The following is a 27,871-nucleotide window of genomic DNA, read 5'->3' on the forward strand; positions in this document are numbered from 1 at the left end:
TATGAGATGGTTGGAAGGCATCACTTACTCAATGGACATTAGTTTGAACAAGCTCCAGGAGATGGTGAAGGACAGGGAAGCCTGGCGTGATGCAGTCCATGGGGTTGCAAAGAGTCAGACACGACTGAGGGACTGAACAACAAGTGGCCCTAGTGGTAAAGAACCCACCTGCCAATACAGGAGACATAGGAGACACTGGTTTGCTCCCTTGCTTGGGAAGATCCCCTCAAGTAGGAAATGGCAACCCACTCCAGTATTCTTACCAGGAAAATCCCATGGATAGAGGAGCATGGCGGGCTATAATCCATGGAATTGCAAAGAGCTGGGCACAACTGAGTGACTGAGCACAGCATGATGACAACATTTAGCTTTTTACTATTAAGTGTGATGTTAGCTGGTAGTTGGTAGGTTCTTGGGTTGACTAAGAAAAATTGCACAACCTAATAGTTGAAGATTTTATGAGGATGATTTGCCCAGAAGACAGTCTCTCAGATAGCTCTGAGGGATTGCTCTGAAGAAGAGGTAAGGGAGAAGCCAGGATACACAGTAAATCCCCTACATAGGAACAAATTCTGCTCTCAGAATGCATTTTTAAATCCAGTTTGTTAATCCAAGAAGTTAGCCTATGTACCTAAGTTACACAGTTGGTTATATATTGTACTGTAATAGGTTTATAATACTTTTTACACAAATAATACATAAAAAACAAACACAAAAAATGAAGGAGACATTTTTAATCTTACAGTATAGTACCTTGAAAAGTGCAGTAGGAGAGTATAGCAGCTGGCATACAGGGGCTGGCATCGAGCAAACAGGCAAGAGGAGTTACCAACTGAAGGAGGTAGAGCTGACGGATCCTCAGCTATAGCAGTCTGAGGACAAGCTGCAATTTCACTCGGGCCTCACATTGATGGAATGCATGTTCGCACCTTTGAAAGTTGTAGGGGGCTTGCTGTATTAGGAATTTTTGCAACAAAGACCAGGTAGTGAAACATCAAAAAATTGCCATCAATTAAAGAAAGCCAGTTATCTCAAGTTAATGAATTTAGCAGTTTTCTACTTATAGATAGATAAATACAAGAGTCTGGGCTCATTGAAATCATTCCTTTGATATGCCCTTTAGCGATCTAGGGCCAGCATCTTGTTCTTTCTCATCCTGAGCCCCTTCAGAATGCACCATTAGGGGTGGCTTTGGTGGTTACAGGCTTGGAAAGAAAGAAAGTGTGGGTCCCTCAGTCATGTCTGACACTTTGCCACCCCATGAACTCTAGTCCAGCAGGCTCCTCTGTCCTTGGAATTTTCCAGGCAAGAATACTGGAGTAGGTTGCCATTCGCTTCTGCAGGGGATCTTTCTAACCCAGGGATCGAACCTGGGTCTCCTGCATTGCAGGCAGACTCTTAACCAGCTGAGCCACCAGGGAAGCACTGGAGTTCTCTCAGGGCTCACTGTGGGGTGCTGCAACATCCTTTGTTTACTGATTTGACAGGCAACATTTTTCATTCACAAGGGCCTGGCTGGAAGTGATCTTCCTTATTTACCTGTGAGCCTGGAAACTCTGTTTGCCAGGTACAGGCTGGTTTCTCCAAGAAGGCTTTGTGAGTATTGGCACCAAAAAATCAACCTTAGTTCCATAAAACTGTCTAACTGTATCTGATACTATGCATCTTATGACCTGTTACAAGGAGAACAGGTTCTTATTTAACGTATTAAAACAACTATGTGCTAAGTCGCTTCAGTAGTATCCAACACTTTGAGAATCTATGGACCATAGCCCCCAGGCTCCTCTGTCCATGGGATTCTCCAGGCAAGAATACTGGAGTGGGTTGCCATGCCCTCCTCCAGGGGAGGAACCTGTGTCTGACCAAGGGATCGAACCTGTGTCTCTTATGTCTTCTGTATTGGTGGGTTCTTTATCACTGGCACTACCTGGGAAGCCCATAAATAGCTATATTGCCATGAAAATAAGAACACTTAAAAGTGTTCCAAATTCTAGAGGAATCACATAGGAGAAAATACAACTGTTACATTTTTGTTTACCAAGGTATAATTATTAAGCTGCTGTTACAGATAGCTTAAGAGAAAAGGGAAAGGAGTTTCTTATGTCTGAAGAGCGGAACATTAAAGAGCCAACAAAATTTCAAACAAGAAGGCCATAAAAAGTCATAATTCTTCATCAGTTCCTTCAGTCCCATGTGATTTATTCTTGTTCTGCTTGATCTTGAATTAGCAGTTTCAAACATTTTCAGAGAAGAATCTGAGTAAAACAAAAACTGTCTGCATAACAAAACATTTTGAGGTTAAGATTTGATGAGAGTTCATTTGATAAGGAAATTTGGATATTTCTATAGTATACAACATTTTGGCATAAGAATAAGACAATGAAGGTATTGACAGATTTCTATGAACTCCATGCAGTTTCTGGAATACCTACACTATTAACCTGTGTGCGTGCTCAGTCACTCAGTCACGGCTAACTCTTTGTGAGAGCATGGAGTATAGCCTGCCAGGCTCCTCTGTTCATGGTTACCCATAAAAATATAACTTAGGGAAGCTGAAGCATCCCTTTTTATTTGACAGCATTTTGACAGTATGCAACTTAATGTATCAAATAAAGGAAATTATTATTTTTTAACATTTGTTTTAAAAGAACAAATCTTTTTTTTTTTTTTTTTCCTAGTAGCCCTCCATGTGTCCACTTCAGGGGACACAGGTTCAGTCCCTGGTCAGAGAAGTTGCATATGCCGCATGTTGTGGCCAAAAAAAAGAAAAGACTTCGTTTAGAATTTGATTTTAGGAAGTTTGTCACAAATCTTGAAAAGTTTGAACATTTGATTATATAGGGTCAGGTCACTATAAAAGAATACTTAGTTGTCCTTTTAACCAAAGTGATAATAAAAGATTTTAAAGGCAAATATGAGAAGTAATATATCTGTAAAAGAAAAGAAAAAAAACTTTAACTTGTTCAGTATTGTGAAGACTTTTTTTTTAAGTGATCAAAAACATGATAAAGATGACATGAAATACAGGATACTATTTTGATAAGATGTAAAGCTTGTTTCTAGCAGATTGCTTAAAAAGTAAAGAAAAACCATACAGTTCCTTAATAAGAACAGTCAGTAATCCATTAAAACGTTGTCATTCTAGTTTTGCATTAATACACTTTTGATTGCAAGGCTCATCTTTTTTTTTTTTAACTGATGAATAAATCCTTTCAATCTTAGCAGTTTGAGCACGGAAATTTCTTTTCCACAAATGTTCTGCATGTGATAAAGCACATGTTTACATTTTAAAATGTCTGTTTAGTTTTCTGGTTCATCTTTCTTATTCTGGAACAACCAGTTGTTCTAGTTTGAGACAAAACTCTCTTTTTCCCCAATAAAAACACATCTTTCATACCTTTCCTTATCAAAAACACATCTTACTTTCCTTACATGTTTTACGTACAGAGTTTTTTAAAACTCTTCATCCTAGTAGTCTCATTTCTGCATATTCATTAGTAACCTTTTACTAATGGTTAAGTAATCATTAGTTATTTGGTTACATAATCATTAGTTATTTGGCAGAAAGAGAAGAGGAACTAAAGAGGCTTTTAATGAAGGTGAAAAAGGAGAGTGAAAAAGCTGGCTTAAAACTCAACATTCAGAAAACTAATATCGTGGCATCCGGTCCCATCATTTCATGGCAAATAGATGAAGTGAAGGGGAAACAATGGAAACAGTGACAGACTTTATTTTCTTGGGCTCCAAAATCACTGCAGATGGTGACTGCAGCCATGAATTAAAACACACTTGTTCCTTGCAAGAAAAGCTATGACAAACCTAGACAGCATATTAAAAAGCAGAAACATTACTTAGCCGACAAAGGTCCGTCTAGTCAAAGTTATGGTTTTTCCAGTAGTCATGTTTGGATGTGAGAGCTGGACTATAAAGAAAGCTGAGTGCTGAAGAATTCATGCTTTTGAACTGTGGTGTTGAAGAAGACTCTTGAGAGTCCCTTGGACTGCCAGCAGATCCAACCAGTCCATCCTAAAGGAAATCAGTCCTGGGTGTTCATTGGAAGGACTGATGCTGAAGCTGAAACTCCAATACTTTGGCCCCCTGATGCGAAGAACTGACTCATTTGAAAAGACCCTGATGCTGGGAAAGATTGAAGGCGGGAGGAGAAGGGGACGACAGAGGATGAGATGGTTGGATGGCATCATCAACTCAATGGACATGAGCAAGCTCTGTGAGTTGGTGATGGACAGGGAAGCCTGGCGTGCTGTAGTCCATGGGGTTGCAAAGAGTCGGACATGACTGAGCAACTGAACTGAACTGACATATATCAAGAAATTCACTTTTATTGTACATTTTGTTCTTAGTTTGGGTTTATAGTTTTATAACCCTAAATATCTGATAGGGATAATATAAGCTTCTTGACTAGTAGAACTGGGTAGGAAAAACTGTCATCTATCTATATTTTAATACTGACAACTCTGGAGATATATTTTTATTAAACCCCAATTTTTAAATTAGCCTTATTTACTAGAGATTATCCCAGATCATATGAATTTGAAAAGAGCATTTGTTTGTTTGTTTGTTTTTTTGTAGAATCTCAAAAATTGTACATAATTTTTGAGTGTTTTGAAATAATTTATAGAAGCACTCATTTATTTCTAGGCCAATTTGAATAGAACTCCTTTGGATTTTATAAATGAGTAATGCCATCAGGAGGTAGAAAAATATGTATGCATAACACACATACACACATATAAACATATAAAAACATGTAGACAGATGTAAACAGAGGTCTTGTAACTTTCATTCTATAGCTTAGCCAAGAGTTTTATATATAGATATATAAATACACAATTCACTAATTTATTTGAGTTGATTCTCATCTTTATTAGTTTTTTCTAATCCAAGTATGTTTCTAGAAGATGTAACAAGTTAGGTTACCTGCTTAATGACTGATAGAGCTTATTTTTTAAATCAATACTTATGAAGAAGACTTTTAGAATCTTCCTTGATAAATAATCTTATGGAGGCTGTTGACTAAATTTTGGGCACAGGAGAATGTGAAAACAAATAAGTAGTAGTTTGTTTCCATAAAGCCTTCTTAAGTTTTACCTCTCAATCCAAAGGCAGAAAAAAAAAAATTATTCCTTTGGAAGTTGCATTTCAAGGAGATGGCTCTCAAAGGGGGGGGAAAAAACCAGCACCAAATTGTACCTTTTGGGACTTCCCTGATGGCCTGGGGATTAAGACTGCATGCTTCCTTGCAGAAGGTGAAGGTTTGATCCCTGGTTCAGGAACTAAGATCCCCCACTCTATGCTGTACTACAAAAAGAGAAAAAGTCATCAAGGAGATGGCTCTTAGGTCCCAGAGAAGATAAGGTAGAAAATTTACATCTTAAAGGCATAGAGAAAGGATATAAATTTTCTCTAAAAGGATTTCAGGGGCATATTTGCTTATTGTCGGAATTCTGGGATAATTATTATTATTTTTTTTTTCTTAAAAAAAAAAAATGTTCAATGAATTCTTTGCAGTAGGACTCCAAAATATATTTGCAATGGGCTTAGCATGACAAGGCTTATACATTCTCTGGGCCTTTGCCCAAACTATTTCCTGGCTGTCAGTGTTAACTTAAATCTCAGGCTTGGTCTAAGTCTGACCTTGTCAAGGGAATTTTTTTCCCCCTTCAGACCAGCCAAGGCATTCTCTGGTCTATTTTCTTTTTTCTTTTCTTTCTTTTTTGAAATCTGATCTTTCCATAGGTACCATTAAGGCTTTTGTTTAGGATGAATGCTCTCTAAAAATCCTTTTAGATAGAAAAATCCAAATTGTTAATGGTATACCTATTTCAATGTGATTCAAAGCCTATAAGCCTTTTTATAGCTTAACTATGGATTTAAAAGGCATCCCCAAAGAGGGTGCCAACATCAAATTGCCAGTATCTGTCGGATTATCGAAAAAGCAAGAGAATTCCAGAAAAACATCTATTTCTGCTTTATTGACTATGCCAAAACCTTTGACTGTGTGGATCACTACAAACTGGAAAATTCTTAAAGAGATGGGAATACCAGACCACCTGACCTGCCTCTTGAGAAATTTGTATGCAGTTCGGGAAGCAACAGTTAGAACTGGACATGGAACAACAGACTGGTTCCAAATAGGGAAAGGAGTACGTGAAGACTGTATATTGTCACCCTGCTTATTTAACTTATATGCAGAGTACATCATGAGAAATGCTGGGCTGGAAGAAGCACAAGCTGGAATCAAGATTGCTGGGAGAAATATCAATAACCTCAGATATGCAGATGACACCACCCTTATGGCAGAAAGCAAAGAACTAAAGAGCCTCTTGATGAAAGTGAAAGAGGAGAGTTAAAAATTTGGCTTAAAACTCAGCATTCAGAAAACTAAGATCATGGCATTTGGTCCCATCACTTCATGGGAAATAGATGGGGAAACAGTGGAAACAGTGACAGAATTTTATTTTCTTGGGCTCCAAAATCACTGCAGATGGTGACTGCAGCCATGAAATTAAAAGACGCTTACTCCTTGGAAGGAAAGTTATGACCAACCTAGACAGCATATTAAAAAGCAGAGACATTACTTTGCCAACAAAGGTCCATCTAGTCAAGGTTATGGTTTTTCCAGTAGTCATGTATGGATGTGAGAGTTGGACTATAAAGAAAGCTGAGCACCGAAAAATTGATGCTTTTGAACTGTGGTGTTGGAGAAGACTCTTGAGAGTCCCTTGGACTGCAAGGAGATCCAACCAGTCCATCCTAAAGAAAATCAGTCCTGAATATTCATTGGAAGGCTGATGCTGAAGCTGAAGCTCCAATACTTTGGCCCCCTTATGTGAAGAACTGACTCATTTGAAAAGACGCTGATGCTGGGAAAGATTGAAGGCGGGAGGAGAAGGGGACAACAGAGGATGAGATGGTTGGATGGCATCACCGACTCAATGGAGATGAGTTTGAGTAAACTCCAGGCGTTGGTGATAGACAAGGAGGCCTGGTGTGCTGCAGTCCATGGGGTCGCAAAGAGTTGGCCATGACTGAGCAACTGAACTAAGCTGAAAGAGGGTGCAAAAGATGCATACCCCTTCTCCCCCACACCCCAAGATCCAGAGTTACTCCCAAAGATAGTCTAGGAGAGTAGACTTGTTATAGTTGCAGGTGGGATGAAGAACCTCCTATGACAAAGGACACAAAAGACAGAGACATGGGAAAACAATGACTGTTTCTGGGATCTATAACCAATGAGTATGCAAATCCAAATTCACAAGAGTTACAATCCAAAAAATTAATTCTTAGAAATGCTTTTTTCCTGCTTGTCTGACAAGGAGAAGTTTACCTTCTTTTGACCAACACTGTGGATAGAAATCTGGGAGGCTAATTTTGGTTAAGAATTCTTAACCTTTTGTCAGCCGTCCCAGGTTTTTAGCTGTATCCTCTGTGGTGAGTGGGGTGTCCTGGCCCTCCCTTTATGGTCTTAGACAGGCTAACAAGAGAAAAGCATATGAAGCTATTTAGTATGTTTTACATGAGACGAGAGCCTTCATTAGAAAATGAAAAGCCCAAGAAGTGGTTAAACTTGAATGTTTTAATACTAGTTTTGATGAAAAAAGCAGAACATGATAGGAGCTAACGGTAGTAAACCAGGGGAAAGTTAGCAAGACCCTCAGTATTCAAGGTGCCATATTTTGAGGTAACATGTTCTGAACCCCATCAATAATGATAACTCAAATAGCTTGACAATGGTGATATCCAAAAATAATTATTTCCATTATTTGAACATACCCATTAATTAAGCTAGCTAATCCTAAATTATTTTTCTGCCACTGTCTTTTGAGTTATCATCAGTTCAGTTCAGTTGCTCAGTCGTGTCCGACTCTTTGCAACCCCATGTACTTCAGCACGCCAGGCTTCCCTGTCCATCACCAACTCCTGGAGCTTGCTCAAAGTGAAGTCCATCAAGTCAGTGATGCCTTCCAGCTACCTCATCCTCTGTCGTCCCCTTCTCTTCCTGCCTTCAATCTTTCCTAGCATCAGGATCTTTTCCAATGAGTCAGTTCTTCACATCAGGTGGCCAGAGTATTGGAGTTTCAGCTTTAGCATCAGTCCTTCAAAAGAACACCCAGGACTGATCTCCTTTAGGATGGACTGGTTGGATCTCCTTGCAGTCCAAGGGACTCTCAAGAGTCTTCTCCAACACCACAGTTCAAAAGCATCAATTCTTTGGCACTCTGCTTTCTTTATGGTCCAAAGACCATATGGTCTCTCTTTATGTGAGACCATGTATGGTCTCACATTCATACATTATTACTGGAAAACCACAGCGTTGACCAGATGGACCTTTGTCAGCAAAGTAATGTCTCTGCTTTTTAATATGCTGTCTAGATTGGTCATAGCTTTTCTTCCAAGGAGTAAGCATGTTTTAATTTCATGGCTGCAGTCACCATCTGCAGTGATTTTGGAGCCCAAGAAAACAAAGTCTGTCACTGTTTCCATTGTTTCCCCCATCTATTTGTCGTGAAGTGATGGGACTGGATGCCACGATCTTAGTTTTCTGAATGTTGAGTTTTAAGCCAGCTTTTTCACTCTCCTTTTTCATTTTCATCAAGAGACTCTTCAGTTCCTCTACACTATCTGCCGTAAGGGTGGTGTCATCTGCGTATCTGAGGTTATTGATGTTTTTCCTGGCAACCTTGAGTTGTCATGCTGCTGCTGCTGGTAAGTCACTTCAGTCATGTCCGACTCTGTGCGACCCCATAGACAGCAGCCCACCAGGCTCCCCCATCCCTGGGATTCTCCAGGCAAGAACACTGGAGTGGGTTGCCATTTCCTTCCCCAATGCATGAAAGTGAAAAGTCAAAGTGAAGTCGCTCAGTCGTGTCCGACTCTTAGCGACCCCATGGACTGCAGCCTACCAGGCTCCTCTGCCCGTGAGATTTTCCAGGCAAGAGTACTGGAGTGGGGTGCCATTGCCTAGTAGCTTATACATTTTATGGTCTTTAGGATCTTTAGAATATCTCAGAAATCACTGAGTCTTTTTCCCTTACCTTGGGGTAGTATGTTTGTGGACTTCCCAGGTGGCACTAGTGGTAAAGAACCTACCCACCCACCAGTGAAGGATGCAAGAGATGCAGGTTCAATCTGGGTTGGGAAGATCCCCTGGTCTCTTCTATTTAGCTTTTTTTAAAAAAAAAAAAAAAAAACACATTTTTATTGGAGTATAGTTGCTTTACAATATTGTGTTAGTTTTAATTGATCTGCTTTTTGTTCGTTAGTATTTGTCTTGCTATTGGTCAGTTTTTCACAATTTAATGCTAACATATGTGCCATGCTGTTGCTTCAGTCATGTCTGATTCTGTGCAACCCTATGGACTGTAGCCTTCCAGGCTCTTCTGTCCATTGCCTTCTCCAGGCCAGAATACTGCAGAGGGTTGCGATGCCCTCCTTCAGGGGATCTTCCCGACCCAGGGATCGAACCCACATCTCCTAAGTCTCCTGCGTTGGCAGGTGGGTTCTTTACCACTGCTTCTGCTGCTGCTAAGTCGCTTCAGTCGTGTCCAACTCTGTGCGACCCCATAGACGGCAGCGCACCAGGCTTCCCCGTCCCTGGGATTCTCCAGGCAAGAACACTGGAGTGGATTGCCATTTCTTTACCACTAGCCCCACTTGGATAGTGCTAGTTTCACCTTCTAACGTATAATAGGTACTTAATAAATGTTTGTGATTGTAGAGCTGAGCCCCAGTCATGAACTATTGATTTATAACATTTCTCCCCTTACAGTTTGTTGCTTGTGTGTCCCTTAAGTGAATTTAACCCCCCACACTGTCATACACGTGAAAGGTTCAGTATTGACTTTTCAGCTCATCTGTGTAATATTCTTGGTTAGATTCTCTGTCAGATGGCACTGATAATTAACCCTTTAGAAAGAGCCCAAGGTTTTTCAGACTCTCTGGCTAGATGATAACAAAAACAGTGTGTAGTATACATGGACGTGATGATACTTAATGATTCTAAAGCAACACTGGTTTTATTCAGGAGCATCATATTAAACCAGTTAAAGACTCCTTTGGCTTAAAACCTACTTTTCAGATCTCACATTTTATCTACTCTTTTTCTGCAAAACTGTTTTTTAAATATGTAGCAGAGATCATGGCGCATATGTATTTCCATTTGAAGAGTGAGGGACTCAGCAGGAGGTCTGTCACTTTAAAGAAAGCAAAGGTGATGGATATTTGGGGATTCACAGTTAGACTCCTGAAGGCCCCTGTAACCCAGTCTTGGGAAGAAAAGGAAGAGCACCCCAGAAGGTTTGGGTCCTTGCCAAGATGTAGCAGAGTATCAAAGAATACTCTCTTTAGAGCACTTATAAATATGGATTAGTTCTTATAATAGCTCTTTGGCAAGCAATTATAGTTTACTAATTGGAAGGCCAAATAAAATAAAATAAATGTTTAATGCCATTAAGCACTCTACTTAGTGCTTGTCCAAGGCTCCAGAGCAGACAGCTATAAATGCAAAAAACAAATGCTGCATTTTGCCAAGATACAATCTCAGTTTCTATTAATATATCTGTAAATATAAATAATTCCAGAGTTATAAGATAATAAATATTCTTGAGAAGAAATTAGAATGTTTCAGAACACAGTTGTTTAGGTTTTTATGTTTCATCAATTTCAGACGGTTAAAAAGTCAGAAAAACAAGAAACAAACTTATAGTTGTATCTTTTCTGCTTAAATATTATGATTTAGTCAAGTCAAATACAATATAAAAAAATGTATTCTATAATACTTCAACCAAATGCTTATTTGACTAAATTATGAATACTTAGTTAAAGCACTGCAGAATAAAAACTCAAGTTCAGCTTTTTACTTTGTGCTTGAAATATTAGTATAAGCTCCAAATGAAAATGTATTATAGATGGCTAGAACGGATTCAGAGTGGAAATAGAAGGAAGAGAGTCAAAAAGATAGTTTTGGAAGTTACCATAAAGGTCCTTATCATATTGTTAGCTATATGTAGAAGGATTGTAGGGAGGATAAAGATGGCTAATGAGAGAACCTTGGGTACAAAGCACTATTAAATGAACAAGAAATAGTAGTATTGGCAAAATTTATATAGTTTCTTATACCTTTTAATCCAGTTAAATCCATAATTTTACTTGATACTAAAAGTTTGAAATAAACAATGTAACATGCTAATTTCAGGGAAGTTATTTTTTTTTCTAAAAGCTATGATTAAAAACTAGATATTTTACATTGAATTGTTTTGTACTTGATGATATATTGTTACTATTTTTCAAAGGAGTATCATTTTATTGAAACTAGAGCCCAGGAGTCTCAATTTTCCACCTCAGCCTCTTTGTTGTACTGTACAGCTATAAAACTATCAGTGTTCATTAAGCCCCTGAGTCACTTTTTATTTAACCTGATCAAAACAATGCTATCTGGAAACTTTATTTCAAAGAAGATTAAATTTTATAAATAAATCTAAAGGGGCAAGACTGTAGCTGTCCTTTTATTTTATTCTGAGGCTCATTGATAGGCTGAGGAATGGAGAAGGAAAAGGACTAAGTTTGACTAAAATGGTGAAATTTTGAAATACTTTTCTTGTGGAATATGAGCAAGTGAATTCATCTGAAATGTAGCAGGATTAATTTACTACATTAATCTGAAATTCAAAGTATAGTCGCATTAAATTTTCTGGTAGCCACATTAATAAAAGTAAAAAAAAAAAAGTGATTTTTAATAATATATTGTATTTAATCTTATAAATCCATATATTACAATTTCAGCATGTAATCCATATTAAAATTGAGATATTTTACTTTTTCATATTAAGTCTGATATCTGGTATGTATTATGTTTTGACAGCACATTTAAATTTGGACTGGCCACATTTAATGTGTTCATTAGCATCATATGGCTAGTCACTGTCTATTGAACAACACAATTCTTAAGTCATTGAAAGTAAATACATTTTGGGGGGATTCCCTGGCAGTCCAATGGTTAGGAGTCAGTGCTTTTACTGCATGAGGGCTTAGGTTCAGTCCCTGGCTGGGGAACTAAGATCCTGAAGGCAGTGTGACTTGGTCAAACGACAAAAAAAGGAAATACATTTTGAGCTTCATAGACACCACTATCTGTTATCTATATGGACATATTATTTCTTTCTAGCAGTTCTTAGGGACAGGGCAATTCATTTGATAGACTTGTCTTTATGAACTCAAGGAAAGTTGATATGAATAAAAAATAAGGTGAGATCCAGTTAGAAGGAACTTCTAAAGGAGATGGCAGTGCCAAGACTAAATATAATACTCTCATACTGTATAGACACATGCACCTTGTCTAATGAAAGCTGCCTTCTTGATACCCTTCAGTTACTTTATTTCTCTGATTATTTGCAAGAAATAACTGTTGGATTGTAAGTCAGATGTTAAAATCAGAATGTGAGGGCTTGAAGAATCTTTAGAAGATAATGTAGGTTGTTAGAGTGATAAATTAAAATTTGTAATAGATTAGACATGTAATGGGCTTCCCTGGTGGCTCAGCTGGTAAAGAATCTGCCTGCAATGTGGGAGACCTGGGTTCGATCCCTGGGTTGAGAAGAGGCCCTGGAGAAGGGAAAAGCTACCCACTCCAGTACTCTGGCCTGGAGAATTCCATGGACTGTATAGTCCCTGGGGTTGCAAAGAGTTGGACATGACTGAGTGACTTTCACTTTCACTTTTCATACATGTAATGGTGTAAAATTCAAAAGATATAAAATAAAGCACTTGTCCTCTAGCCACTTAACTGGCCTTTTTAGAGGCAGCCAGAATGTTGAGTTTTTTAAGTGTCTTTCAGGAGCTGTTTTCAATATATTTTGCCTTGACAAATGAAGCTATAATGAATATACTTGTATGTATGTGGACAGATATGTGAATGTCTATAGAAAGATTCTTACAAGTGAAATTTCTAATTCAAAGGAATGTATATTTTTTATTTTGTGAATATTGCCAAATACAGTAGAGGTTATACCAGTTAATACTCCCAACTAGTTATGTGTGAATAAATCTTTTTCTTATTGAACCAATTTTCCAGACTGAATCTAAAGAGGAAACAAAATTTATAGGTTAAAAAATTTTTTATTGTGCTCTTCTAATTGAAGAGGCATAGGTAACCCTGTTTTGTCTTGACATGATCATCTTGAGTCCTCAGTTCCAGAGTTTAGATTGAAAACACTGATTGTAATCCAGCTCTCCCCTTATTTTATGTATGAAGAGTTCCAAATAAATGGTGCTGTTTCTCCAAGTACTCCCTAAAAAGGGAAAGAAAATGCACTATAGAATGGTCTAAAATGTAGATAAAGAAATTTCTTGGTGTTCAGTATAATGGGCAGACTTCAATTAATGACTTTTTTAAACTTGTTAAAATAACATTGGCTATTTGATTGTGTTTCGTAAGTTTCATGGTTAGTGGAAGCCTTGGCAGCCTAGGGCATCATTGGAGTAGAATAGGGAACTTGATGGTCAGGGAGAAGCAAGGGAGGAAACCCTTACGTTCATAGTTCTGACGTGGTGACTGCTGATGTGAAAAGCCGAGGGGCAAAGACTAGCTCAAGAGGATGAGGTTTATAGTAGAAAAAGGACCTGGAGTGTCTCGCCCAGTGCTTGGTAAACAGTGGCTGCACAGGTACCCTAGTTCCTCGTTGGTAGAAGTGTCCGTTCAGTCGCTTATTCCTATCTGACTCTTTGTGACCCCATGGACCACAGCACTCTAGGCCTTCCTGTCCGTCACCAACTCCCGGAGTTTACTCAAACTCATGTCTATTGAATCGGTGATGCCATCCAGCCATCTCATCCTCGTTCGTCCCCTTCTTCTCCCGCCTTCAGTCTTTCCCAGCATTAAGGTATTTTCCAATGAGTCAGTTCTTCGCATCAGATGGCTCAGGTATTGCAGTTCCAGCTTCAGCATCAGTCCTTCCAATGAATATTCAGGACTGATTTCCTTTAGGATAGACTGGTTGGATCTCCTTGCAGTTCAAAAGCATCAATTCTTCAGCGCTCAGCTTTCTTTATAGTCCAACTCTCACATCCATACATGACTACTGGAAAAACCATAGCTTTGACTAGATAGACCTCTGTTGGCAAAGTAATGTCTCTGCTTTGTAATATGTTGTCTACGTTGGTCATAACTTTCCTTCCAAGGAGTCAGCGTCTTTTAATTTCATGGCTGCAATCACCGTCTGCAGTGACTTGGGAGCCCCCAAAAAAATAAATTCTGTCACTGTTTCCCCATCTATTTGCCATGAAGTGATGGGACCAGATGCCATGATCTTAGTTTTCTGAATGTTGAGTTTTAAGCCAACTTTTTCACTCTTCCCTTTCACTTTGATCAAGAGACTCTTCATAGTAGTATAGACTTGTCTAACTATTTTGAAAGGCTGTACTTACCCAGATACAGTGTGATCCAACAGTTCTTTTCGTAGCTGTATACCTGAAAGAAATTCTCACAGAGGTCCATAAGTGGTTGGTCATTCATCGCTTGTTATTTGTGCTTATGGAAAACAATCTTATTGTCCATACTCTTTGCCCAATGTTGAGTAAATTATGATAGATTTATTCCACAGGGTACTATCTAGCAGTTTGAAGCGGTGAACTAGATGTATGCACGGAAACATGATGGACCTTAAATGTATGTGTGCATGCCAAGTCACTTCAGTCATGTCTGACTCTGTGCAGCCCTAAGGACTGCAGCCCACCAAGCTCCTCTGTCCATAGGATTCTCCAGGCAAGAATACTGGAGTGGGTTGCCGTGCCCTCTGCCAGGGGATCTTCCCGACCCAGGGATCGAATCTGCTTCTCTTATGTCTCCTGCATTGGCAGGCCAGTTCTTTACCACTAGCGCCACCTGGGAAGCCCTCTTAAAAGCATCAGTTCAGTTCAGTTCAGTTCAGTCGCTCAATCGTGTCCGACTCTTTGCGACCCCATGAATCGCAGCACGCCAGGCCTCCCTGTCTATCACCAACTCCCAGAGTTTACTCAAACTCATGTCCATCGAGTCGGTGATGCCATCCAGCTATCTCATCCTCTGTCGTTCCCTTCTCCTCCTGCCCCCAATCCCTCCCAGCATCAGAGTCTTTTCCAATGAGTCAACTCTTCGCATGAGGTGGCCAAAGTACTGGAGTTTCAGCTTTAGCATCAGTCCTTCAAAAGAACACCCAGGACTGATCTCCTTTAGAATGGACTGGTTGGATCTCCTTGCAGTCCAAGGGACTCTCAAGAGTCTTCTCCAACACCACAGTTCAAAAGCATTAATTCTTCGGCGCTCAGCTTTCTTCACAGTCCAACTCTCACATCGATACTTGACCACTGGAAAAACCATAGCCTTGACTAGACAGACCTTTGTTGGCAAAATAATGTCTCTGCTTTTGAATATGCTATCTAGGTTGGTCATAACTTTCCTTCCAAGGAGTAAGCGTCTTTTAATTTCATGGCTGCAAGCACCATCTGCAGTGATTTTGGAGCCCCCCAAAATAAAGTCTGACACTGTTTCCCCATCTATTTCCCATGAAGTGATGGGACCAGATGCCATGATCTTAGTTTTCTGAATGTTGAGCTTTAAGCCAACTTTCACTCTCTTTCACTTTCATCAAGAGTTCCTCTTCACTTTCTGCCATAAGGGTGGTGTCATCTGCATATCTGAGGTTATTGATATTTCTCCCAGCAGTCTTGATTCTAGCTTGTGCTTCCTCCAGCCCAGCGTTTCTCATGATGTACTCTGCATATAAGTTAAATAAGCAGGGTGACAATATACAGCCTTGATGTACTCCTTTTCCTATTTGGAACCAGTCTGTTGTTCCATGTCCAGTTCTAACTGTTGCTTCCTGACCTGCATATAGGTTTCTCAAGAGGCAGGTCAGGTGGTCTGGTATTCCCATCTCTTTCAGAATTTTCCACAGTTTATTGTGATCCGCACCATCAAAGGCTTTGGCATAGTCAGTAAAGCAGAAATAGATGTTTTTCTGGAACTCTCTTGCTTTTTTGATGATCCAGCGGATGTTGTCAATTTGATCTCTAGTTCCTCTGCCTTTTCTAAAACCAGCTTGAACATCTGGAAGTTCATGGTTCACGTATTGCTGAAGCCTGGCCTGGTGGTAATTAAAAACAGATTGAGACATTTAACAAAAGCATCTATATAAATTTTTAAAAGGTATGTAAGTAAAACACATTACACAGTTTACTAGAAAACATCTAAACACATTAAGTACATTACAGTGTTTGCTTAAGTTGAGAGGATGATGAGAATGGGGATACAAGAATAAACAATAAAAATATAGAAATGTGAAACTTCACTTTTCCCGTGGGTGGTCTTTGAAGCCTCTGATGGCTGACTAGGTGGGTATCTACAGACCACTACCTATGTGTCTGTCATTATTGCTATCTTTGAGAGTAATGTTTCTCATTATCATTGGAACATTTTGTTGTTGTTGTTGTTGTTAAATTAACTGTACTTAAAGTGATTATTTGGAGTTCATGGTTCTGAAATCTTGCTCTTTTTTTGTTCTTCACTTCCCCTTTCTTTCCTTTTTCTGTTACTGTATGTTCTGTTTGGTTATTGCTTTAATGCAGAATATACTGACCTCATTGTTTATATCTGGTTTAGGTACTGCTTGTAGAGCCAGTACTATATGTTGTTGTTCTTAGAAGATAGTAGTTAGTAGGACTTCCCTGCTGATTGGTTCAGTGACTAAGACGCCACACTCCCAGTGGCGGGGGCATGGGTTCAGTCCCTGATCTGGGAACTAGGTTTCACATGCTGCAACTAAAAATAAAATCCCACACACTGCAACTAAAGATCCCACATGCCACAGTGAAGATCGAAGGTCTTACATGCCGCAACTAACACCTGGTGCAGCCAGGTAAATAAATATTTTTTTTAGAAAGATAATAATGATGAGTCATGTGAGAGACTTTTCAATGTCTTTTTAATAATGGTCTTTTTTTGATTAAAGCAAGGGGGAAAGATACTGGTAATATAGGAATCACAGCTTTGATCCATTACTCTTTATGAAATTCATGTTATTTGTTTTGCTTTTCCTTTAAGAATATCTGGTTAGGGCCAATAAAAATATTGACTCCTAGAGAGTTCCCCTAAGGTAGCAGTAAGATCTTGAATAGAAAAAATACAGGAAACAAAGAGCCCTGCCTTTTGGCAATTTTTGTTAGTAGAACTCTCCCTCTGTAGGTCATGAACTTTTGAGTATCCTGAATTTTGAGTTTGCTTCAGTTGAGGTTTCTGATTGTGAACGGCTACCACCCAGGCTGGAGCTCCAGTTTAGCAACTGGAGAAAGGAGCTGTGATGGAATTAAAGTAACCGTAGCAACCATTATAATGTAAATAAGTCTCCTTGGGAAGTAAATTGAGAGCGTCCTCACTTGTTAGGGCATTCCTTTAGAGATTTTACTACTAGAGCTGACCACCAGTTTGCTATTAAAAACCCGGTGTAACTCCTCCTTGAACACTATCAAGTCCTGTGCCTCTCCAGCTTTCTTTAATAGCTTTTTGACAAGCTAGCCCCATGCATAGAAAACACAATGAATCTTTCATGTGCTTATCTTCTTCGTACACATGAACACTTCTTTTTCCTCTACTGAAGTTAAAATTTTTCTCACTGTCTTCTGTTACTAACTTTGCTGCAGCTCTGTAATGCCCAAAGGAAGCCACTTAGGTTCCCAGAAAAACAACGTGGTGTGTGCTTAGCAGACCCTGTTGGCCAAGATTTGCTTATGGTAGAACCGGTGGTGCCATGGCTACTCCTTAAGCAACATGAAAGAGATAAATCTTTGGTTTCAAATCTCATTACTTTTTTGTTTTAGCATTAAGCTCTAAGAAATAAAAATTTCTAAATGTTGTATAGTTTTAATGCAGGCTTACTTTGTGGGTTTAGAGACTGGATGGCTGGCTGCTGCTAAGTCGCTTCAGTCGTGTCCGACTCTGTGCGACCCCATAGACGGCAGCCCACCAGGCTCAGGCATCCCTGGGGTTCTTCAGGCAAGAGTACTGGAGTGGGATGCCATTGCCTTCTCCGTTGGATGGCTGGAGGAAGTAATAAAAGTGAAGCCAGAGTATTACCAAATTGGAGTTGGGTTAATAAGTGTAATACTATACTTGTTTACTGTGTCCCTAATGAGTCTAGTGGGCTTCCCTTGTGGCTAAGCTGGTAAAGAATTCGCTGCAATGTGGGAGACCTGGGTTGGGAATATCCCGTGGCAAAGGGAAAGGCTACCCACTCCAGTATTCTGGCCTGGAGAATTCTATGGACTGTACAGTCCATGGGGTCGCAAGGACTAGACCGAGCGACTTTCACTTTCTAACGAGTCTAGCAGTTTTAACAAAGAGGTTGTGAGTAAAAAACTTAGAGTTCTAATTCAAGTTTAACCACTGTCATGTGGTTTGGTGCCAAGTAAATAGGTTCTCTCAACCTCAGCTTTATGTTTGTAAAAGAACAATGAAAAAATGACTTTGTATTGTAGAAATATTTATTAATACAAGAGGAACTGAAATATAAGTAGTGGCAAGACCCGCCTCTTGAGAAACCTGTATACAGCTCAGGAAGCAACAGTCAGAACTAGACATGGAACAACAGACTGGTTCGAAATAGGAAAAGGAGTACGTCAAGGCTGCATGTTGTCACCCTGCTTATTTAACTTATATGCAGAGTACATCATGAGAAACGCTGGGCTGGAAGAAGCACAAGCTGGAATCAAGATTGCCAGGAGAAATATCAATAACCTTAGATATGCAGATGACACTAATCTAATGGCAGAAAGTGAAGAGGAACTAAAAAGCCTCTTGATGAAAGTGAAAGAGAGTGAAAGTTGGCTTAAAGCTCAACATTCAGAAAACTAAGATCATGGCATCTGGTCCCATCACTTCATGACAAATAGATGGGGAAACAGTGGAAACAGTGTCAGATTTTATTTTGAGGGGCTCCAAAATCATTGGAGATGGTGATTGCAGCCATGAAATTAAAAGACGCTTACTCCTTGGAAGGAAAGTTATGATCAACCTAGATAGCATATTCAAAAGCAGAGACGTTATTTTGCCAACAAAGGTCAATCTAGTCAAGGCTATGGTTTTTCCAGTGGTCATGTATGGATGTGAGAGTTGGACTGTGAAGACAGCTGAGCGCCGAAGAATTGATGCTTTTGAGCTGTGGTGTTGGAGAAGACTCTTGAGAGTCCCTTGGACTGCAAGGAGATCCAATCAGTCCATCCTAAAGGAGATCAGTCCTGGGTGTTCTTTTGAAGGACTGATGCTAAAGCTCAAACTCCAATAGTTTGGCCACCTCGTGCGAAGAGTTGACTCATTGGAAAAGACTCTGATGCTGGGAGGGATTGGGGGCAGGAGGAGAAGGGGACAACAGAGGATGAGATAGCTGGATGGCATCACCGACTTGATGGACATGAGTTTGAGTAAGCTCTGGGAGTTGGTGATGGACAGGGAGGCCTGGCGTGCTGCGATTCATGGGGCCGCAAAGAGTCGGACATGACTGAGCGACTGAACGAACTGATGATCAAGAACATCATCTGATAGAAGACAGAAATTCTAACTTTCAGGGTAATATTCCTTACATAGCCTATGTGCTTGCTTCAGTTAAGGCTTTCTACTTTGGTTTTTTAAGTTTTTTCCTCCAGCTTTATCCTTTTGTTGAGTTGTCATTGAGATCACATTAGTTACTCCTGTGTAACAAATCTTTGTTGGCTTAGCCATCAACAGCTGAGTTGATTTTTGAACTTCAAATTCTTGAGCATTTATTACATGTCAGGTTAGGGCTTCCCAGGTGGTGCAGTGGTAAAGAATCTGCCTGCCAATGCAGGAGACATGGGTTCGATCCCTGGGTCAGGAAGATCCCATGGAGAAGGAAATGGCAACCCGCTCCAGTGTTCTTGTCTGGAGAATCCCATGGACAGAGAAGCATGGACAGGCCGCAGTCCATGGGGTTGCAAAGAGTTGGGCATGGCTGAGCATGCACTCACACACACATACACGTTTGGAACTGTGTACATGGGAAATAAGTACAAAATGTATAAAACATAATTTGTGCCATGCAATATAACAGTCATTCAAAGAACTGGGAAACAGCTCTGATGTTACTTTTACTATCTCAGATCTCATCTCTGTGGATATCATTCCTGATTCTCTCAGGTCTTTCTTTCATTTGGTTTAGTTTCCAGCCCCAGTACTACCATCCTGGTTATCCTCTTCTGTATCTGTTATAAGTGGTAAGTTATCACTTTATTTTTTAATTAATTTCTTTTTATTCAAGGATAATGCTTTACCAAATTCTGTTTTCTGTCAAACCTCAACGTGAATCAGCCACAGGTATACATGTATCCCCTCCCTTTGAACTTCCCTCCCGTCTCCTTCCCCATCCCACCCCTCTAGGTTGATACAGAGCCCCTGTTTGAGTTTCCTGAGCCATACAGCAAATTCCCATTGGCTATCTATTTTACGTACAGTAAGTTTCTATGTTACTCTTTCCATACATCTCACCCTCTCCTCCCTTCTCCCCATGGCCACAAGTCTATTTTCTATGTCTGTTTCTCCATTGCTGCCCTGAAAATAAATTCTTCAGTGCCATTTTTCTAGATTTCGTATATGTGTGTTAGAATATGATATTTATCTTTCTCTGACTTACTTCACTGTATACAGTAGGTTCTATGTTCGTCCACCTCATTAGAACTGATTCAAAGGTGTTCCTTTTTAAGTATTCCATTGTGTCTATGTACCACAGCTTCTTTATCCTTTCATTTGTTGATGGACATCTAGCTTGCTTCCATGCTCTAGCTGTTGTAAATAGTGCTGCGATGAACAGTGGGATACATGTGTCTTTTTCAATTTTGGTTTCCTCAGGGTATATGCCTAGGATGGGATTGCTGGGTCATATGCTGGTTTTATTCCTAGTTTTTTAAGGAATCTCCATACTGTCTTCCATAGTGGCTATATCAGTTTACGTTCCCACCAACAGTGCAGGAGCATTCCCTTTTCTCTACACCCTCTCCAGCATTTATTATTTGTAGGCTTTTTGATGATGACCATTCTGACCGGTGTGAGGTGATATCTCATTGTGGTTTTGATTTGCATTTCTGTAATTATGAGTGATGTTGAGCATATTTTCATGTGTTTGTTAGCCATCTGTATGTCTTCTTTGGAGAAATGTCTGTTTAGGTCTTTTTTCCACTTTTTGATCAGATTGTTTGTTTTTCTGGTATTGAATTGTATGAGCTGCTTGTGTATTTTGGAAATTAATCCTTTGTCAGTTGTTTCATTTGCTATTATTTTCTCCCATTCTGAGGGTTGTCTTTTCACCTTGCTTAGTGTTTCCTTTGCTGTGCAAAAGCTTTTAAGTTTAATCAGGTCCTACTTGTTTACTTTTGTTTTTGTTTCCATTGTTCTAGAAGATGAGTCATAGAAGATCTCGCTTTGATTTATGTCATCGAGTGGTCTGCCTATGTTTTCCTCTAAGAGTTTTATAGTTTCTGGGCTTACATTTAGGTTTTTAATCCATTTTGAGTTTATCTTTGTGTATGGTGTTAGGAAATGTCCTAATTTCATTCTTTTACATATAGCTGTCCACTTTTCCCAGCACCATTTATTGAAGAGGCTGTCTTTGACACATTGTATATTCTTGCTTCCTTTGTCAAAAATAAGGTACCCATATGTGCATGAGTTTATTTCTGGGCTTTTTATCTTGTTCCATTGGTTTATAATTCTGTTTTTGTGCCAGTACCATACTGTCTTGATGACTGTAGCTTTGTAGTATAATCTGAAGTCAGGAAGCTTTATTCCTCCAGCTCCATCCTTCTTTCTCAAGATTGCTTTGGCTATTCCGGGTTCTTTTGTGTTTCCATATGAATTGTGAAATTTTTTGTTCTAGTTCTGTGAAAAATGTCATTGGTAATTTGATAGGGATCACACTGAATCTGTAGATTGTGTTTGGTAGTATAGTCATTTTCACAATAGTGATTCTTCCTACCCAGGAACATGGAATATCTCTCCATCTGTTTATGTCATCTTTGATTTCTTTCATTAGTCTCATAATTTTCTGTGTACAGTTCTTTTGTCTCCTTAGGTAAGTTTATTCTTAGATATTTAATTATTTTTGTTGCAATGGTGAATGGGATTGATTCCTTAACTTCTCTTTCTGATTTTTCATTGTTAGTAAGTTACCACTTTTAAGAGGTTATATTCTAATTACAATTCTCAGAAAGTTGCCTGACCTGTAGTGATTTCCTTCTCTGTTCAGTCACTAGTGGTGGTGGTTTAGTCATTAAGTTATGTCTGACTCTTGTGATCTCATGGACTGTGTGTAGCCTGCCAGGCTTCTCTGTCCATGGGATTCTCCAGGCAAGAATACTAGAGTAGGTTGCCATTTCCTTCTCCCATCAGTCACTAGACTGTTATTTTATTAACTGAATTTGTGTAAAGTTTTTAAGCTGACACTACACATCAAAGCTTCATCTTTAGCTTACGGTCAAATAAACTCTCAACTAATTATCAACTGATATTAAAATTGATTCCTTCGGAATTCTCTTGTGATACAGTGGTTAGGGCTCTGCAGGCTCACTGCTAAGGGCCTGAGTTTGATTCCCTGGTCATGGAGCTGAGACTCCACAAGCCACTTGGTGCAGCCAAAAAAATGAAAATACTAGAATATTTTAAATTACTTACGTAACTTGCAATAAATTTTTAAAAATTGATTTCTTACTAGTCGCATACTTTTGTTTAGATAAATGAATTTACATGTATCCTTGATAAATTCCATTTTGCATTTTCAGCCCATTGTTTCGACCTATCTGTTCAGATATTTTTGATTTTCAATTATGACTTTCATGGTATTACCTAACCTTCCCATGTTTTATATCACTAGGAAAATTTATAAGCTACCACTTGAATCTTCAAGGTCGTTGATAAACACTGAAAAAAGTAAGGTCAAATACAGAGCCCTGAGATAACCTGAGAGCCTTTCATCCAGACTGATACTGTTGAAAAAAATTTGTACAATATGAGAATTGGGAATTAAGTTTTATTTGGGTCAAATGAGGCCTGCAGACAGCTTTCAGATAGCTCTGAGAAAGTGCTCCAAGGGATGAGGGGAGGAGCTAGGATATGTAGGAGTTGTGCTACAAAGGGCAGGTAATCTGGAAAGTCACAAGATTACTGGTAAACCAGAAATGTCAAGGTAAGGAATTTAGCGCTTTTCTGTGTATGGGAAAATGCAGAAGTCTGGCCTCACTGGAAACATTTCTTTGATATGCATCTTCCTATCTGGGGACAGTGTCCTATGTTTTCACAACCTAAGTTTGCTCAGGGGTCATGGGGAGTGGCTGCAGTCTGATGGCTGCTAGATGACATGTATTCTTTCCTTCCTGAGTTCCCGCAGGGCTCACTAGCTTGACCATCCTTGGTGGCTGCAATTGCTTGTGACTGTGACATCCTTGTTTTCTGATATGGCAGGAAATTATTCCATTTCTCAGTATCAAGCCACTGATGAATAATCTGAGATGGTTCAGCTTATTCTCAATCCATCACCTAACGAACATAAGAAACTTTACTTTGATCTCAACGAGATGTATTTGACCTACTCTGTGTTATTTCTCTGATCTCTCAATCTAGTAGTTTTTAAATTAGGTTAATATGTTTTTTTTCTTATTGAACCCATTCTGGCTTCTAGAGCTTTCTTTGCTGCTGCTGCTGCTAAGTTGCTTCAGTCGTGTCTGACTCTGTGCGACCCCATAGACGGCAGCCTACCAGGCTCCTCCATCCCTGGGATTCTCCAGGCAAGAACACTGGAGTGGGTTGCCATTTCCTTCTCCAGTGCATGAAAGTGAAAAGTGAAAAGTGAAAGGGAAGTCGCTCAGTCGGGTCCAACCCTCACTGACCCCATGGACTGCAGCCTCCCAGGCTCCTCCGTCCATGGGATTTTCCAGGCAAGAGTACTGGAGTGGGGTGCCATTGCCTTCTCCGGAGCTTTCTTTACCTCTTCCCTATTCTGTCATAGGCTGACAGAATATTGCTGGAAATCCTTGTGAAACTTTTTTTTCCCTTTCTAGTTTTATATGGATATAATTGATATATACCATATGTTTAAGGTGTACAGCATAGTGATTTGACTTACATACCTCATGAAATGATTATCACAGTAAGTTAATGAATATCCAGCACCTCATATGGATACAAAATTAAAGAAATAGAAAAAAATTCTCTTTTGTGAAGAGAACTCTTAGAATTTTTTCTCTTGACAACTTTTATATATAATATTTAGTAATGTTAATTATTTTTATCATGTTGTACATTACATCCCTAGTATTTAGTTATCTTAGTTTGTGCTTTTTGCCTGTCTTCATCAAATTCCCCCTCTTCAGTCCTTGCCTGTGGTAAGTACAAATCTGATCTCTTCTTCTATGAGTTAGTTAATTTGTTAGTTTTGTGTATATGTTTGAAGTATAATTGACCCACAACACTATGTTATTTCTTGGTACACAGCATAATGATTTGCTGTTTTTATACATTTCAAAGTGATCATCATGTCAAGTCTAGTTACTGTCTGTCCTCATCATACAAAGACAAAACATGATTATTGACTATATTCCCCACACAAATACATTTGACTTATTTCTTTTGTTACTGAAAATCTGTCTCTCTCAATCTCCCTCACCTAATTTCTCTCTTTCCCCCATCGCCTGTGCTCTGGCAGCCATCTGTTTGTTCTCTGTATCTGTGACTATTTTCATTTAGTTATTAGTGTTTACTTGTTTTGTTTTTTATATTTCACATAAAAGTGAAATGCAGTATTTGTGTTTCTCTGACTTGTTTCACTTAGTGTAGTTCTTTCTAGATCCATCTTTGTTGTCACAGATGGCAAGATTTCATTCTTTTTTAAGGATAAAAAATATTTCATTGTATGTGTGTATATATATATACACATATACACACACACACACACATGTGTATCTCTCTCTCTCTCTCTCTCTCTCTCTCTCTCTCTCCTTTTCCATTCATCTGTTGAGACACTTAGGTTGCTCCCATATCTTGGCTATTGTAAATAATGTTGCAGTGAACATGGGGGTACATGTATGTTTTTGAAATAGTGTTTTGTTTTCTTTGGATAAATACATAGGCATGCAATCGATAGATCATATGGTAGTTCTGTTTTTAATTTTTTGAGCTATCTCCATACTGTTTTTCATAATGGTTGCACCAGTTTACTTTTCCACAGTACAGAGGGTTCTCTTTTCTCTGCATCCTCACCAGCACGTATTATTTGTCTTCTATGTTGTCCTTCTGACAGGTATGAGATGGTATCTCATTGTGATTTAGATTTGCATTTCCCTCATGATTGGTGATGTTGAAGCATCTTTTCATGTACCTGTTAGCTATCTGTATGTTATCTTTGTAAAAATGTCTTTTACGTCCTCTGCCTGAATTTTAATTTGGTGTTTTTTTTTTTTTGCTAATGACTTGTATGAGTTCTTTATGTATTTTGGATATTAATCCCTTATCGGATATATTTTTTTGCACATATCTTCTGTCATTCAATAAGCGGTCTTTTTGTTCTATCGCTAGTTTCCTCTCTGTACAAAAACTTGAGCTACTGGATGCTCTCTTATTATCTTTTTTTCTGTCTCAGGCTTCAATTTTCACTTAACCATATGTATACCATTCTGTTTTACAATCTGGAAGATTATTCTTAAGAAAGAAAGTGGAGATCAAGAGGATTTGGTTTTGTGACTTTTTCTTCCATGGCTGAAGTTGATGCTGCCATGGCTGCAAGACCTCATTCAATTGATGGGAGAGTGGTTGAGCCAAAACGTGCTGTTGCAAGAGAGGAATCTGGAAAGCCGGGGGCTCATGTAACTGTGAAGAAGCTGTTTGTTGGTGGAATTAAGGAAGATACTGAGGAACATCATCTTAGAGATTACTTTGAGGAATATGGAAAAATTGATACCATTGAGATTATTACTGACAGGCAGTCTGGAAAGAAAAGAGGCTTTGGATTTGTTACTTTTGATGACCATGATCCTGTGGATAAGATTGTGTTGCAAAAATACCATACTGTCAATGTTCATAATGCAGAAGTAAGAAAGGCTTTGTCTAGACAAGAAATGCAGGAAGTCCAAAGTTCTAGAAGTGGAAGAGGAGGCAACTTTGGTTTTGGAGATTCTCGTGGTGGCGGTGGGAATTTTGGACCAGGACCAGGAAGTAACTTTAGAGGAGGATCTGATGGATATGGAAGTGGCCGTGGATTTGGGGATGGCTATAATGGGTATGGAGGAGGACCTGGAGGTGGCAATTTTGGAGGTAGCCCTGGTTATGGAGGAGGAAGAGGAGGATATGGTGGTGGAGGACCTGGATATGGCAACCAGGGTGGGGGCTACGGAGGTGGTTATGACAACTGTGGAGGAGGAAATTACGGGAGTGGAAATTACAATGATTTTGGAAATTATAACCAACAACCTTCTAACTATGGTCCAATGAAGAGTGGAAATTTTGGTGGTAGCAGGAACATGGGGGGACCATATGGTAGAGGAAACTATGGTCCAGGAGGCAGTGGAGGAAGTGGGGGTTATGGAGGGAGAAGCAGATAGTGAGCTGCTTCCTATTTGCCATGAGCTTCACTGTATAAATAGGAGAGGATGAGAGCCCAGAGGTAACAGAGCAGCTTCAGGTTATCGAAATAACAATGTTAAGGAAAATCTTATCTCAGTCATGCATAAATATGCAGTGATATGGCAGAAGACACCAGAGCAGATGCAGAGAGCCATTTTGTGAATGGATTGGATTATTTAATAACATTACCTTACTATGGAGGAAGGATTGTTAAAAAAAAACTGCCTTTGAGACAGTGTCTTAGCTTTTTAATTGTTGTTTCTTTCTAGTGGTCTTTGTAAGAGTGTAGAAGCATTCCTTCTTTGATAATGTTAAATTTGTAAGTTTCAGGTGACATGTGAAACCTTTTTTAAGATTTTTCTCAAAGTTTTGAAAAGCTATTAGCCAGGATCATGGTGTAATAAGACATAACGTTTTTCCTTTAAAAAAATTTAAGTGCGTGTGTAGAGTTAAGAAGCTGTTGTACATTTATGATTTAATAAAATAATTCTAAAGGAAAAAAAAAAAAGTGGAAACAAAATAAGAGTAGAATAGGTCAGGTGTTTATCTTTTAGCATGGTGAAAGGGCCTGTCTCCTCTTTTTGTCTCCAACTTTGCTGGAAAAAGACTATGTGTTAGCACTTTTCGTAAACTTATATTGATCCTGTATTATGTGCCGAACACTGCATTAGATCTGGACTCCAAAGATGAATAAAATGAAGTCTTTTCTTTCAAGGAAGTCACAGTGTAGTTGGAAAGATAAATATAAATTTTTATAGCATAGGAAAGTAAGGACTGCTGGAGGATGTTCAGAATCCTGTGATGGTACTCAGGAAAGAGCAACCAGTTGTGTTTAATGGAGCTGTTGATGTGAGCCTTCACAGAGGAAATTCTGTTTAAGTGGATTCTTAAAGGAAGTATAGTTTTGGGTTGATTGGGGTGGGATAAGTTAAAGGCCAACATCATGTGTCAAGAAATCTTAAAATAGGCCATTATGATTAGAATATAGAATATAAAGGGGAGTCTCAGGAAATGAGACTAGAGAGACAAGCAGGACCATATCGGAAAGGGCCTTGATAACTAGGCTGGAATTTTGACTCTGGTAGGCACATGAGTGTCCTTAAAGGGTTTTAAGCACAGTATATCTTCAAAACCAGGTCAGAGTCCTTTCTTGTGATATAGTATATAGTATGCTGCTGCTAAGTCATGTCAGTTATGTCCGACTCT

General features: G+C 39.1%; 2 protein-coding genes across 4 annotated transcripts in view; both read left to right on the forward strand.

Moving 5' to 3' along the window:
• The window catches only part of AHCYL2 (adenosylhomocysteinase like 2), a 191,169-nt gene that overhangs the window by 20,465 nt on the left and 142,833 nt on the right, over nt 1–27,871 (forward strand).
• On the forward strand, nt 25,750–27,173 carry LOC101904796 (heterogeneous nuclear ribonucleoproteins A2/B1-like; the record flags this gene model as incomplete). Its single annotated transcript, XM_059885936.1, has 1 exon — nt 25,750–27,173. A coding segment is annotated over one exon (894 nt), but the record flags the coding sequence as incomplete, so codon positions are not given.

The sequence above is a fragment of the Bos taurus genome, chromosome 4 (genome assembly GCF_002263795.3).
Source record: "Bos taurus isolate L1 Dominette 01449 registration number 42190680 breed Hereford chromosome 4, ARS-UCD2.0, whole genome shotgun sequence".
NCBI classification, from domain to species: domain Eukaryota; kingdom Metazoa; phylum Chordata; class Mammalia; order Artiodactyla; family Bovidae; genus Bos; species Bos taurus.